The sequence below is a fragment of the Heterocephalus glaber genome, unplaced genomic scaffold (genome assembly GCF_053883595.1).
Source record: "Heterocephalus glaber isolate CG9 unplaced genomic scaffold, H.glaber_assembly_v1.0 deba00000621, whole genome shotgun sequence".
In the NCBI taxonomy this organism is placed as follows: Eukaryota; Metazoa; Chordata; class Mammalia; order Rodentia; family Bathyergidae; genus Heterocephalus; species Heterocephalus glaber.
Genome location: NW_028258153.1, coordinates 24423408 through 24438660, shown reverse-complemented (window position 1 = coordinate 24438660; position 15253 = coordinate 24423408). Strand labels below are relative to the sequence as shown.

At 38.8% G+C, this 15253-nt stretch overlaps 1 protein-coding gene and 1 long non-coding RNA gene across 3 annotated transcripts in view; one reads left to right on the top strand and one right to left on the bottom strand.

The window, feature by feature from the left end:
* LOC147829398 (uncharacterized) overlaps positions 1–15253 on the top strand; it is a 29756-nt gene that overhangs the window by 3662 nt on the left and 10841 nt on the right. Inside the window, exon 3 of the long non-coding RNA XR_015449116.1 lies at positions 15105–15147. This is a non-coding gene — a long non-coding RNA (uncharacterized LOC147829398). The remainder of the gene's footprint in view (positions 1–15104; positions 15148–15253) is intronic.
* The window catches only part of Nup205 (nucleoporin 205), a 74114-nt gene continuing 59633 nt past the window's right edge, over positions 773–15253 (bottom strand). Inside the window, exons 35-43 of one of the 2 annotated variants that reach the window (XM_087205882.1) lie at positions 14637–14763; positions 12892–12968; positions 9925–10053; positions 9428–9554; positions 6527–6693; positions 4593–4716; positions 4041–4169; positions 3208–3281; positions 773–1123 (exon numbers count right to left, since the gene is read on the bottom strand). In XM_087205882.1, coding sequence (XP_087062008.1) covers positions 971–1123; positions 3208–3281; positions 4041–4169; positions 4593–4716; positions 6527–6693; positions 9428–9554; positions 9925–10053; positions 12892–12968; positions 14637–14763 — 1107 coding nt within the window. In that variant the 3' untranslated portion in view covers positions 773–970. The remainder of the gene's footprint in view (positions 1124–3207; positions 3282–4040; positions 4170–4592; positions 4717–6526; positions 6694–9427; positions 9555–9924; positions 10054–12891; positions 12969–14636; positions 14764–15253) is intronic. The other variant, XM_087205883.1, reaches the window with a different exon arrangement.

Here is a 15253-nt window from a genome sequence, read left to right as displayed (position 1 = left end):
AAAATTTAAAATTAAAAAGAAAAAAGTACAACAGCATAGCCCCATGGAACTACATGTTAATTTTGTTTCTATATGAGAGTCAAGGTTATTTCTCCTCTCAGCAGTGTCCCCTGTGAACTAGGGTAAAATAACTGGTGGCTGGAAAAGGAAAATGCACTTTCAGATGACACAGTCAGTGGAATGCAAATATAATTGGGCAAGAAATAGAGTGGGGGTTAAGTTTTTTGCCCTACTGGCACCCACCACTCTAATGAGAAACACAGGCAGACTAATTTCAGTCATTTCTACAAATACAAATTACCAAATCATCATTTAATGCAGAAAAAAGGCAAAAAGACTGGGCATGGTGGTGCACGCCTGTAATCCCAGCACTTGGGAGGCTGAGGCAGGAGGATCGCCATGAGTTTGAGGCCAGCCTGAACTACAAAGGGAGACCCTGCCTCAAAGAAAAAAGAGCCAAAAGCTAATTACTCAAGAGAGATGGCTTAACTTTTTGAGACATATCCACAGTACATGTTTCGAGGTACTGAGTAGCTGGTAGATGGCAGGGCACAGCTGCAGTTTACTATCCACTCTACCCCATGCAGTGTGGATAAAAAATGTCAAAAGTGTGATGTAAAAAGGTAAAAAATATTAGCATTTCCAGACTATGCCTTTAATTTAGCATTCAGAATATCTCTAGGAGAAAACCATCACTGTAAAATGTTTCTATGTTAGAGTATCAATGATAATGATCATTTCCTAGATAAAATTTCAAAAAACTGACCAGGTATTTCATTTTTTAAAAAAGTATTTATTTTTTCACTAGTGAGGATAAAATCAGGAAAAGATGTTTACAGAAAAGATTCCATATATAAAGAAAGAAATAGCAAAATATTTTTGGTCATAATTTAGAAACAAAGTAATCTATAAAAAGGAGACAGTTTTCCACAATTCATCTCTTCCACAGAAGAGCACTAGGTGCAGGCGCTCAATTCCTTGATAACCTCAGTAGGCCGCCAATACGCCTGACAAGAGCCTGTATGAAACTATAGCGAGATCGGACTTTTGAATATAATCTTTCGATGTCCAAAAGCTTCTTTTGTAGTGAGTCTCCAAACGCGTTGATGGCATCAGCCTGAAGCTAGAGGTGACATAGATAAGATTATTAGAATTGCTGTCTCAAATATCTTCTTTCTATAGCTTCCAACTTAAAAAACCTTTCTATTTTTGTAATGTGGTCTTTCCAAAGTAAAATACTTTGGGATTTTTGTCATGTGATACCAAATTAACTACACAGTCACATTTTCTACCTTAGAATTTTGGGTATGATCTTAGTGTTTTTTCCTCTTTCCTTTCTTGTGTAAATGAATGTTTTAAATAGCAACAACTACTGATGCTGCTATACTGACATATATGCAAAAACAATTCCCAAAGGGCCACATAAATTAGTTAGGAACTCAGGGATGGTGACACACTTCTGTAATCCCAGAATCTCTGAGAGGCCGAGGCAGAAGAATAGCAAGTTCAAGCCCAGCCTGAACAACTTAGTGAGATCTTTTCTCTAAAAAACAACAAAACAAAACAAAACAGGTGGGTGTCTTTGTGGGAAAAAGAAGGGGTGCTGAGACAGGAGGATTTTTGTGAGCTGAAGGCCATCCTGAAACACATACTAACACCCGATCTTAAAAAAAAAAGCAGAAGGAAGAGAAGGAAAAGGAGGAAAATGAGGAGGAAAAGAAGTAGAAGAAGGGGTAGGTGAGAAAAGCATTTACTTTCTACTTTATTTTGCAATGAAAACATTTGCATGCATTTGTTTTTAAGAAATAGCAATGGGGGCCTGGCAGGGAGGAAGCTGGTATACACTTCACAATTCAAATGTATTTAGAATGCATATGTAGTTTCAGATTATCTTTTTGATGTTATACCGAAAGATAAAATGAAGTACAAAAGTACATGAATCTACCCTGCCTTCAGTTTTGCATTAAAATCACACAGCAAGAATGAGATAATTTATCCTCCATTTTTTCCCCTTAGCTTTATGACAGACCAATCTAACTGGGAGAATAAAAAGTCATTAATTCAACAGTCATTTATTAAACATTTTCTGGATGATCTATTCTTTGGCCAATTCTGTACAGGGCCTCAACCCTCTACTTCCTTTTATAAAAAGGTCACTGAAGGGCAAACACAGGCAGGCCCAGGGCAAGAGTGTATTATTCAGGACCTCTAGGGGGCTGGGTCTGAGGGCTGCTGCACCTCTCTTTCCAGGTTAAGGCCCAGCCATCAGCTTTACAAAAGGCAGCAAACGAGGATTTGGGAAAAGAGGCCTTATCAAATCACAGCTATAGATATCAGGTGCCTAGCAGCAGATCTAGCTATAATCCATCTTCCCTAATCCACACTGTCATATACCTGCTTGGTTGGAAACAAGCCCTCATACAAAGTTTTCACTCACACTGTTTCTGGGATATTCTTCATTTTTCCAACACTTCAGATCAAGAGGATACTAAGAGCATAACACTGCATGTTATAATAAACTATTACAGTAGAATTTTCACTGGTTGCTCTCAATCTCATTCTTAAATTATTTCCTGGAAAATTAAATGCTGAGTGATACTTTGTGCCTAAAGATTCTGAAAAGCTAATAAAAATAGTAGAGATGTACAGACTGCTATAGTTTGGGTGATAAATGACCCCCCCAGTCCCTGTGTTATAAACGCTTTGGCCCCACAGAGGTCCTTAGGTCACGATGGGTGTGCCCGTGGAGACAGGACTCTGGGACCGTGGATTTTCTCTCTTCTGCACCCTGCCATGGGATCTGTAGCTTATTCCACCAGCCGTCCTGCATGCCCAACAGAGGCCCCATGCCTTGGGTCTCCCCAATCTTGGGACAGAACCTCACAGTCTGTGACCCAGAATAAATCTGAAGGTGATGGAAAGCTGTCTAAAACACAGACCATAATGCCTACCAATTACTGAACACCCACCACCAGGAGCTTTATATACATGAAACCTCACTTAACTCTGACAAGATCTTCTGAGGTTGAATTATCATTTCTTAGATGAAGAAATGGAGGCTCAGAAAGTAATTTCCAAGCCTCATAGCTGTTAAGTTAGAATGCATCTCAGATCTCTGTATGCAATCCTGAAAATTATAATCTTTAACACAACTGGCTTTCCTTTTTACTTTACGAAGAGAAAAAAAGAGTGAGAATACAGCCTTACCTGCTCTATATCATGTTGGCTCACTACAGTTGGCCCAATTCTAAAATCCAGACTGGTTTCTGTGGGCAAGGAATCTAGAGAAAAAAGACACAGTCAAATGAGCTCTGCAGGTCTATCTTCAGCACAGTGGGCAGGAGAACCTGGTGACTAGAGCAGGAGTCCCAAGAGAAGCGGTCGGTCCAGACTGGGAACCTCTCTGTAGCTCTTGGCCACAGAAGGCCCTGGGAGGCCTCCCTGGGCCAGGCCAAGGCTCCTATACTTTCCTTCTGTTCCTGCAATGAAGAGACCCAGACACCCACAGGCCACATGGCCTCACTTCAAGCACAGGCATTATAACCTAGTCGCTGCCCTGCTTCTATGCCTCCGGAGAAATGTTTGTGACCAGAGGATCCCAGAGCAGAGTTAGCCCTTCACTGAAAGAAGGTAAAGTGCCACTATGAGATGGCTCTACAACACTCTTGTGCTCAGCACAATTTCCTATGGACAGAAAACAGAATACAAAAAAAAAAACAAAACCTGTGTCTACTAGTAGCTCTTAATTACCTCATTCACTCATAGCAACCCACAAACACAAAAATTAAATAAAAATTGGGCTAGGGATGTAGATCGGTGGTAGAGCTACAACAAACAAACATAGTTAGGTTTACAGCTGGCACACCTGCAATCCCAGCTACTGAGAAGGCTGAGGCAGGAGGATCACTTGAGCCCAGGAGGTCAAGGCCACCTGGACAACACAGCAAGACTTCATTGCCAAAATTAAAAAGTGACTACTTTTTCAAGGCACTATAATACACTGACATTTATGATTCAACAATTTGCAGAATGAAGTTTACCTTGTAGTCTTCTGCTTTTAAATAAGGGTCTGGAGGCAAATAAGGAATCTTGGGAATTCATGGGTGAGCAGTGTAACATGTAGTACTCCAGGTGGCGCCAAAGAACAAAAAGGCAGGTCTCTATGATATCTGTGCACTCTGGGTAAAGGACAATAACATCATCATGTGTCTTCACACCCAGCTTCTGAGGAGAAAAAAAGAGAGACCACACTCCCACAGTGATGCAGCCACACCCATGGCCTGCCAGATGGTGAGGTTCCACTGAGGAGCTTTCAGAGACCAGCAAGGGGCTGAGCAGACGGTGGGCTGGGTGTGCATTAGCAATCTGGAGTCCTTACTCCTGCCCTGACACAAAGGGTCTGCATATATGGTAATATTACTGGCTACTCGAAAAGCAAAAATTACAATTTGGATATGTACCAGCATTTACGGGAAAACAACAGTAATTATGTTCCCTCCTATCTAGTTTTAGTGGCCAAATAATGTGACCACCTATAAACAGCTCCTACATTGAAAGGTCACCACTCAAGTCTATGACTTCATAAAGGATACAAGAGCACAAGGAAAGCAGTTTGGCTCGATTGTTGATCAGCTTCACTAAGCACCGTTTTGCCAGAACATATTTCTGGGTAGTGGAGATTTTATCAACACCACCAGGCATCACAAACTGACACAACTAGGAGAAAAAAATAAACATTATTAGAATGATATAAACTGTAACAAATTTAATGAAGGTCTGCCATTAGAAGGTCACTTTGAGAAGTCCTGTGGAAAGTACTCAAGTTTAAATATCCTTGCACACAAGAGTCTGTTATATAAAAATGAGAACCAAAGAAGCAGTCAAATTCACAGCAGCTCCCTTCTCCTGTCCTGGCCATGGACACTTCCAACCTATTATGGGCTTACAGCCCTGCAATTCTTGTCACATGAAATTCTTGCATACTTTGGTACCAGCAGGTGAAACAACACCATGGAGCATCTCTCCAACAGCTGTCAGGTATCTTCTGAAGATGAAATGTGGACGTCTAGGGCACAGCCAACATGCAATCATCCACCCTGCAATCATACCCTCCCTGGCATACAGACAAGTTCAGAGACACAGATCTGACAGAAGGGGTACTATGATGGGCTGACGGAACCTACCTGCTGCATGTGATGGTGTAATTCATCCTGCAAACATGGCCCTCTATAGCCTCAGGTTCTGCATCTAGATTCAACCATCTCACTGATCAAAGATTATTTTTTAAAAGTACTGTGTCTGTACTGAATCTTTTTTGTCATTATGCCCTAAAAATACAGTAGTATAGTTATCCAGAAATAATTTAAAGTATATAGGAGAATGTCTGCTAAGCTATATACAAATGCTACACCACTTTATTAAGGGACTTGTCCGCCCTCAGATTTTGATACCCTTAGGAGTCCTGGAATCAACATCCTGGCTATAATGAGGCATCGCCAGTACACAACAGGGAGAAAACAATAGCCAGCCGTGCAGTTTCAGGAGTTACCCGCACCTAGTCAGTAACTTATGCCTCACCCTATTCCCGTTCCTGTGTGTCTTAGGGCAAGTCATCCAAAACTGCTGTGCCTCAGTTTCCTCTCTTCAGAAATGGGAATAACACCACCACCTTCCTCCTTATTCTGGTAGAACATGCAGCTGAGGGCTTGCTCAATAAACAGTGCCTTGGTTATCAGAAGAAGTAGGCTTTGACTGTCCGTAAGAGTGACAGGGAATTTTTCAGGAAGGCTGGTGGTAAACTAGGACTGGCAAAATGGCTCCACATCCAGGATGCCATGGGACATCAGGAAGCTTCAGCACCACCTAGGGAGTGGCTAAGAAAGGCCTTACATGTAGTTCAGCTATCCTGAGAGGAAAAGAAGGCAAGATACTCAGGAAACCAGCCTAGTAATCCCGCATTGTTAGCTACAATAAGGGCAAGAGAAAGACTAGGGCCCTGAGAAATGGCATCAAGTCTAATATGTTTTTCCACTTGTCTGAAAATTTTCACTAAATGGATACTGAGGGCACTGAAGGCAGAGACAGTTATCTAATTTCTACTACAAAAACATCTGCAACTGGGCTGAGTATTTAGCTCAGTGGAACCGGACCGTGCCTGCCTCACAAGCGCAAGGTCCAGTTTGATCCCTGGTACCAGGGGGAAAAAAAAATCTGCAATACAAACTCCAATTTCTCAGCACAGATTATAGAATGTAAATCTCTCAAAACTCTCAAAGGCCAGCTGCCTTTCTATTTTGAATGGGGGCTACCCGACTATTTTTCAGTCAAGAGTGTCCATGCTTAAGGAGTGGGTGCAAAGGCGAGAATAAGTTCCTTTCTCGCTCAAGTTCTTCCAAGCACACAGAAGAATCACTCATTTCTTTAGTAACATGGGAAACATCATCCTTTACTCCCATACCCAAGACCAGTACCCTCCCCTTATTAGTAAAAACAACGGTTTTTCAAGTTTCTGCCTCAAGATTCATACCTCTTTTATCTCATCCGGGGGAAGTTGCTCTACGTTCTGAAGCTTGTTGACACTGCGTCGGTGACTGTCATAATAGCTGAAGAAATCATTGGCACTCTGTTTCAGCAGGTAGACAATAATGCCCAAACCAGGAAGGTGCCAATATGGAACCACTGGAGCTTGGGTATCTAATATAGTATAAAAAAGTGTTCTGCTTACAAGCATTTTATATGAATTTTAAATGATCTGCTTAAAACAATGGATGACCCAGAATTAAAGGGCATGTAAACTATGATTAAAACCAACCCAAGACAATGTTTAAATTATCACTGATAGTTCAAGGAATAAGTGGCCACAAACTAGTAGAATCAGGTCCATATGAAAGGCTGGAGACCTTAAGAGAGAAATCCACCTGGTAGACATCAGTTGAGCTTTTCCTTTACTAGATGAAGACCTTCTCTGAGAACTTTATGCGAGTTATACACCTCTATACCACCTCCACACATATAAACAGTACAAACCGTATGTATAATTTGGGGGGGGTTTCAGAAGTTCCTTCCTCACCCAATGGCTCTAGTTATATGGGTTTATTCTTAGCTGCCATCTTTCTGGTTACTGAATTGACAATTCAAAAACAAAAGAATGTTAACTGAAATATTCCAAAAACATAACTGGATTTAAATTTCAACAAATCTTTTACTACAGCTCCATTCAGGCAGCAATACACAATGATTTGCCTTTTACCCAGCAGCCTTCCAGTAAGAATGCAAAGAAACAGTGGATGACATCCAAGTCATAAAATCAGAGGGAAGAAGACTAAGAAGCAATAATAATACCATCCTAGAGAAAGTTTGTGTGGTGAAACTGGAGCAATTTATTCTAGTGACTAAGGGATTTCATGAAAATACTTTGGTAACATTAAGCTCAATTTGGAGATAATCATTGTTTAATGGCCTTGCTTCCTTCACCACCAATTCCCTTAACTTTGCTCTAAAATCAGACCTCATAAATCTTATGAGGGATATATTATCTATGGAAGCTGCCCCAGTCAGGATCTGCTAGACAAACTGGATTTGCCAGGTTTTCTTTGCCAGTCTTTAGGGAGGCTGTGACAGCTTTCACAATGGAGGTGGTGTTTACAGAGCCTTCTCCTGAGGAAGATCTACACAAAGAGCATGGTCTAATGCAAGAGGTTTCCCACGTATTTTAAGAGTTCTCACCCACTAAGTTGGTCAAGTCTAGAAAATAGTAGAGCATTCAGAGGCTAAAAGACATCAGATGATTCATGAGAAACTGGAGTACAGAACCACAAGTATAGGACTACATGGGGTAAGAAGTTGAAGTGCTACAGAACAGGGTCTTTGGATCACCAGTAAAAATGAATGTACTGTGTGATAATCACAACAGTAATAATGAATATAATCACTAACATTAAGTATGCTAAGTGGCAGGCTCTGTGTAAAGCAATTTGCATACATGAGCACATTTCTTACAGTAAGTCTCTGAAGGACAGCTTCCACTTTACAAATAAGGAAATTAAGGCACAAAGAGGATAACTTTTGTGAAGTCATACCAACTGTTACTAGTAAAACTGGGATTCAAATCAAGGGAATCTGTCATCAGCCTGTGTTCTTACCCACTAGGTTATATTGCCTCTCTATTCTCAAACCTATCACATACCTACCTGCTCGGGTGTCTAGAATTGGCAGAAGACAATGTGGCTGTTAACATAAAAAAGTCTAAGGAAAAATGACAACTAATTTATAAGGCTTCATAAAGTTTATCTTTTAAGTATTAAATACAAATAATGTCCAAGACTGTTTCAAAAGAGGCAACTAACTGAAAATTTCATCATCATCAATAATATCTTATTGCCATATGATAAACGTCTCTGGAGAATCAATGACAAAATTACATTTTTGCTTGAACATCTGATATTCAGGTTGAACTTGCTTTAAACTATTAGTTTCAGTTAGAGGTCTCCATAAAATAGCAGAAGACAGACACTGGCGAGACAAGGCAGAACTACTGTCTGGAATCACAACAGTAGGTGCATAGGCCAGGGCTCAAAAGAAATGATCAAATGCAAGGGGCAAGAAGAATAGGGAAGAGAAAATTATTTCTAGATTCTCATTGTGGTTGTGATTACACAACTGTTTATTAACAAAATTATGAAAACTATCTAAAATGGATACATTTTGTTGTATGTAATACTTCAATTTAAAAAAGAATATAACCCTATTAGCCAGGATACTGTATAAGAGAGTGCTTTGTATAGTGTAGGTTACATGTTCTAGAATAACATCCTCAGAAACCTACCAAAGGCTTCCTAAAACCACCGCTACTCCATTCTATTACCACTATACTGAGATGCTAATGGGCTTTGTCTTTGAGTATCCACAGGACAACAGTTCCTATCAATCCATAGTCCTGCCTCGTATTCCAGATCTTCTCCAACTCGTAAGGAAATCACAGGCTAATCAGCCTCCTTAGTATCTAAATTTTACTTTGCTCTATTATAGAAATCTGAAGTTATAATACAAACCCAATTTAGACACTGAATTCACCTTCACTTGATTTAACACACAAAACTATCTGTTGTATTTTCATATTTTTTACCCAGCTTACTTTCCAATCTTAGTTATTTTCTTTGGGATCTCAAGTTCTATTTAAGACTGTACTCTCCCATGTGGCTCTTTCAGATTCAGAAAATCCTGAATTCCCCTATTCTCTTAGCTCTCCAGGCTCATGACGGTCTGACAATATTACCTCCCATGTTTTCTTTAAAAAGTCCTTTTAAAATTTCCCCATTAATGACTTAGATAATGAAAAACACTGCATTTCACTGGAGCCAGGATGGAGAGCTGTGTCATAATCACAGCAGCTTCATTCCTCAGACACAGAAAAACAAAGTGGGCTCACCTTGGCGTGGTCCATCTCTGTTAATGCTTTCTGAAAGGCTAGGGGTGAAGAGACATACAATGTGCTGGAGGCTAGGGGAGCTCTGGAGTATGAGTGACTGACAATACTCCATTACATTGGCACAAATCTATAATGAAAGAAGAGCAGCAACAAAAATATTAGCCCCCAAAATAACCTGATGTCATGGAAATCTAGATTTGAAGAACAAGAATATAAATCAATTTATAAAATTACATACTTTGGGGGGGACTGAGGATTGAACTCAGGGCCTTCATATTGAACTCAATCCCCAGCCCTTTTTATTTTTTTATTTTGAGGCAGGGTCTCATTAAGTTGCTCAGTCTGGGCTCAAACTTGTGATCTTTCTGCCTCAGCCTCCCAGAGTGCTGGCATTATAGACATGCACTACCACACCTAGCCACGTCTGTTATTTTTGTCACATTTCTCTTAAAACACAAAAACCTTACAGCATTGTTTCATAATCCTCACCCTCTTACCTGCTGCATGGCCAGCTCAACCTCATCTTTCTTGCTCACTCTGTCTCCATCCACATTATCATCTTGGAATTTAAACTGACGCAGTCTATCAGAACCACCAAAGCGACTTAGCAGTCCCAAACACTGGCGCTAAAAAAAAAAAAGGTATTTTGTTCCTCTAGTTGAATGTGTTTACATTAGTGACTTCCTTCCTTCCTTCCTTTCCTTCTTTCTTTCTTTTTGAGACGGGGACTAGCTGTGTAAATTTACTATGTAGTTCAGGCTAGCCTCCAACTCATGCCAATCTTCCTGCCTCAGCCTCCTGAGTACTGAGATTACAGGCATGCGCCACTATGCCCAGCAGTGACATATTTCTTGAGGGATGGAAACAAGAAACAGCAGGGAATGGTACCACCACACTCAAAAGCACCAGGTATCTTACTTCTCACTGAGCCAACAAAAGGTAGCACCTATTAGAAGATTACCAATTTGTTCAGCAGTTAAACCCCAATCAAGTATAAATGTTTGGCTAAGAATTTTATATGTTAGATCAATAAAAGGGACTACTTAATAGTTCTTCGGGAGAGAATCATTAAATAATACACAAGTTGATAAATGAAAAGCCAAAAAAAAAAAAAGAGGACAAGAGGGTAACAATCCATAATAATTTGACTACTAAGGCACACATTTATAGAATGAAAGAGGCGAGGGGAGTCTGTCCCTCCTGAGGATGTTCCTAAGGACTTTTGGGAGGGGTTGGGAACATACAGGTTGCTGTTGCAGAAAAAATGCCATGACACCAGATAGAAAATGTTGAGAATACAATTGTTCCTATGGTTCTAAGAGGGAAAGGACTAGCTTTTCAAGTGATTAGTACATGGGTTTGGATTCAGAGATGTGGATTCTGTCAGCAGGTGTAATTATTGCTATGTGATCAAGGAAAAATTATTTAATTTCTTCACACTTCTATGTTCACATTTTTAAAGTGGTAATAATTTCTATCTTATGACTGCTAAGATTACCTAAGACATTATTTTATCTTTAATGTGCTTAGCACAACATTCTGCACTTAAAATACTATAAAATTGGTAACATTATATACAGGGTCTGACAAAAAGTGTACACATCAAGAAAAGAAAAACTTGGGGGCCGGGGATTTAGCTCAGTGGTTCCAGCACCTGCCTTGGAAGTGCAAGGTCCTGAGTTTGATCCCTGGTACCAAAAAAAGAAAAGAAAAGAAAAACTTGTATAAATTTTTTTTTTTTTGGGTACCAGGGATCGAACTTGGGACCTTGCGCTTGCAAGGCAGGCGGCAGAACCACTGAGCTAAATCCCTGGCCCCATTACTAAATTTACTGAGACATCATGAGTTTAATACAATTTACTTTTGGCCTCTACAATTACAAGAGGTGCTTAGAGCGGTGGTCTTTAGCTTCCAGACATTTATTAGTACGGCAAACTGCTGACATGTGTATTCATTTTTTTGTGTGTACACACAAAGATGCACAGTACATACAAATATACAATGTCTTACTATTTGAACTGATGTTAGATTAAATTGAGATGGGGAAAACTTATTAATGAGACTATAACACCCTTATTTTGCCAAGATAGTCCTACTTAAAAAACTTAGAAATGTGTGTTGCTCCTCTTATAGATAAAAACAAATGTGGTCAGACAATCTCAGAGATTACTTTATGATCTACCAAAAAGATCCTTTTCTTCCTGCTGATAAAAAAACCTAGAAAACTCAAAACAAAACAAAACAGTACTTGGGTTTTGTTGGTAAAAGTGCAAGGGGATCACAAGCTGGAGCCCTGCCTGGGAAGCTTAGTCACTTAGCAAGACTCTGCCTCAAAATAAAAAAAAGAAACTGGGGCCATAACTCAGTGCAAAGGGCCTGGGTTCAATCTCCAGCACAGCAAAGAAAGAAAAAAATGTGCAACCCTGTCTGGAGAGACATTTGATAGACATTCGATTTCAAAATGTACTATGTGCATATCCTTAGACTCAGTTATACATTATATATTATTTATTCCAGAATTCAAAATATATCCATGAAAATACTAATAGCAATATTTTTCTGTTTTAGTAGTGCTGAGGACCAAACCTGGGGCTTCAAACTTGCTAGGCAAGCACTCTACCATCAAGCTACATCCCCAGCCCTAGCGTTTTTCTTTTGAAAACTGGAAAAAACAGTTAAGAAAAAGGAATAGATTAGCCAGGTGTGGTGGCATACGCCTGTAATCCTAGCACTTGGAAGGCAGAGGCAGGAGGATTGCTATTCATTCCAGGCCAGCCTGGGCTACATAGTGAGCTCAAGCCCAGCCTGCACTACAAAGTGAGACCCCATTTCAAAACAAACAAACAAACAAATTAAAATACACATTCAAATATAAAATTACTCCACAGCCAATAAAAAAATGAAGATGCTCATATCAAAGCAAGCCAGGAGGCTTCCAGAAAGACTCACAAAATATCTAACTAATAAACTATCTAGTATGTTCAAACATACTGAAAGATTACACACCTAGAAGAGTTTAAAGATAAATGAGAAATAAATACCAAATTTTAAAGAAAAAAAGCAGCAGCAGCAATTATCAACTCTAGGAAAAATAAAACATCACACGGAAAAGTAACAGTATTGTTCATGGCTTAATAAACAAGTGACACAGTCATGATAATGAATATTAATATAATCAAAATTATAATTATATTGACTTTCAAGGGATGTGATGGGAAATAGACATTGTATGGTGGAAGAAAAGGAATAAAGCAATCAAAATGTTCATCTGCAATGGAAAATCAAAACATGATTCACAAAAAGAGAAAAATCAAGTAGCAGCAATATAAGCATGCTCTTTATAGATAACAAAGAATCAGAAGAGTTCAGAGGGGCTGACCAATCCTAGGAGCAGAATGGGAAGGATGGTCAGAGGACTGTTGTATTTTACAACACTGCAATTTAAAGAAGTAAGGATCAGTTACCTGAAATCTTCCAATATGGCCCTGGAGCTCCATTAGAGATCCTTCGTTTACATCCACATCAAGTTCACTTAATATACCTATGAAATTTGGAGTACTTTTAGTACAATTTTATTCTAAAATAAAAAGGTAGAGTTCTCATATTTTATATTAAGTGCATGAACAGACTTGAGAAATCTGTGCATGAAAGTCTTGAGAAATATGCTTCCTCAAAAACTGCAAGTGCCTTTCATGTAATGTAACATCAGCTAAGTACCTTCATATAATACTAGCATGTGTGCATTTATATGCAATCTAGATTGGTGATTTCAAAGCCTGTTTTTAAAAGTTTTCAAGAAAATCAAATTTTTACTTATAACCATAAAAGTTAGAACTTTCTAAACTCAGCAGTTAACTACTTTTTAATTCAAGAGCTTATACAGCACTTACAAAATGAGTGAAGTTCACCAGAAAAGGAAAGGAGCCAACCTATACCATAAAAACTGAGAGATGATGGTGGGAGAGAGGGAGAGACTTACCATACAAATTAAAATATCAAGAGGAAAAGGAAACAAAAGAACTCATGAATAAAACCTAAGTCTTATTGAGGAATGGAAGGAAGAACTGGTGTTCTACAGTGAATCTACATTACATAAATTCACAACAGCTGAAGAATTTTGTTATAAAGTCTGACAAAGTAAAAATAATATAAGCAGGGCTGGGGATTTAGCTCAGTGGTTCAGCCGCCTGCCCTGCAAGCACAAGGACCCAAGTTTGATCGCTGGCATCAGAAAAAAAAAAAAAAAAAAAAAAAAAAAAAATATATATATATATATATATATAAAAGCAAACCTGAAGGTGGAAGAGGAAATGTAAAAAAAAACTCATCCCTTCACCAGTTACATTTGGGAGTTGATTTTGAAATTTATATGTAGTGAAGAAATTTTATAAAAGTGACAAAAGTCTCAATTTTTCATAATCTTTATTCTTAATCATAGTGACCTTTTAAGAGTGAATATTTCTGCACTTCTGCAGTGAAGAAACATTTGTCTAGAATATGGCAGTTCCTTCCTTTCTCTTCATTAAAATTTTGATTTTTTTTTTTTCCCGAGACTGGGAATTGAACTCAGGACGCTGCGCTTGCTGGGCAGGCACAGCACCAGTGAGCTACATCCATTGCTCTTCACTAAGATTTTAATCTGTTAAATTCATGTAAAATTAAATGTTTTCTAAAACAGCATATAAAAAGTACAGGTAGTCCTATTCTTATAAGTCAATACTGTTTATGTATGTCTGTGTCTCTCTCATACATATTGCAATGTTAGCCAAATGCTAACAATTACTAATTTCTTTGGAATGCAATTTTTTTTTTTTGGTCCTGGGGATCGAACTCGTGACCTTGCGCTTGCAAGGCAGGTGGTGGGACCACTGAGCTAAATCCCTGGCCCTGGAATGCAATTTTGATTGTTAATTGTCTCCTTAAACTTTTCAAACTTTTTAATAATGAAAACATATTGGTCTGGGATTTGGGTCAGTGGCACCAGGCCTGCCTGGCAAACACAAGGTCCTGAGTTCAATTCCTAGTACCAGAGGAAAATTTTAAAAAAGGAATATTGAAAATATAACATTTTTATAAGTACAAACACCATTTAAATGCACCCATTAGAAGTACCCATTTCACATGAGTTCGATGTTATACAAACTAATTTTACTATGTTATGTCAGTCTGTAAAAAATTCTTAAAAGTTCATACGATACACTCAACTCACCAGGAAGTGCTGCTTTGCTTATAATTCCGGTAAGCAGAGCCAGTTCCTGCAAAGAGCCAGCACTCATGTCCTGGCAACGCAGAATGGCTTGAATGGTATCAGAATGCGAAATGAGAAACTGCAACACCTGATCCACGGAGCAGGAGGAGCACAAAGGAAGGCAGAAAAGTAGACAATTACATGATAAATGTATAATTCACCTTTACAGTACTGTAGCAAGTAACTCAACGTAATGAGGAAGAGTAAGAGAAGCGACTACTTTCTATGCTTACATAATTTATTTCTTCAAGAAATAAATATTTAACTAAAATTCACAAGAAAGCAAAAAGAAATATTTCAAACTTTATAAATTAGTACTATACATTAGAGGCAATTACAGAAGAGTCTAACATAGAGAGTCTAACGTGGAACTATGTATGAAAACTATTATTTGATACCTATTTTATTTCTTTTCTTTTCTTTTTTGAGGTACACCAGGGATCGACCTCAGGACCTTGCACTTGTGAGGCAGGTGAGGCACCACTGAGCTAAATCCCCAGCCCCTATTTTATTTCTTTTATTGTTCGTTTAAATAGAAGTGAATATAAAATGGCAACTGAAAAAAAAAAAAAGGCAGC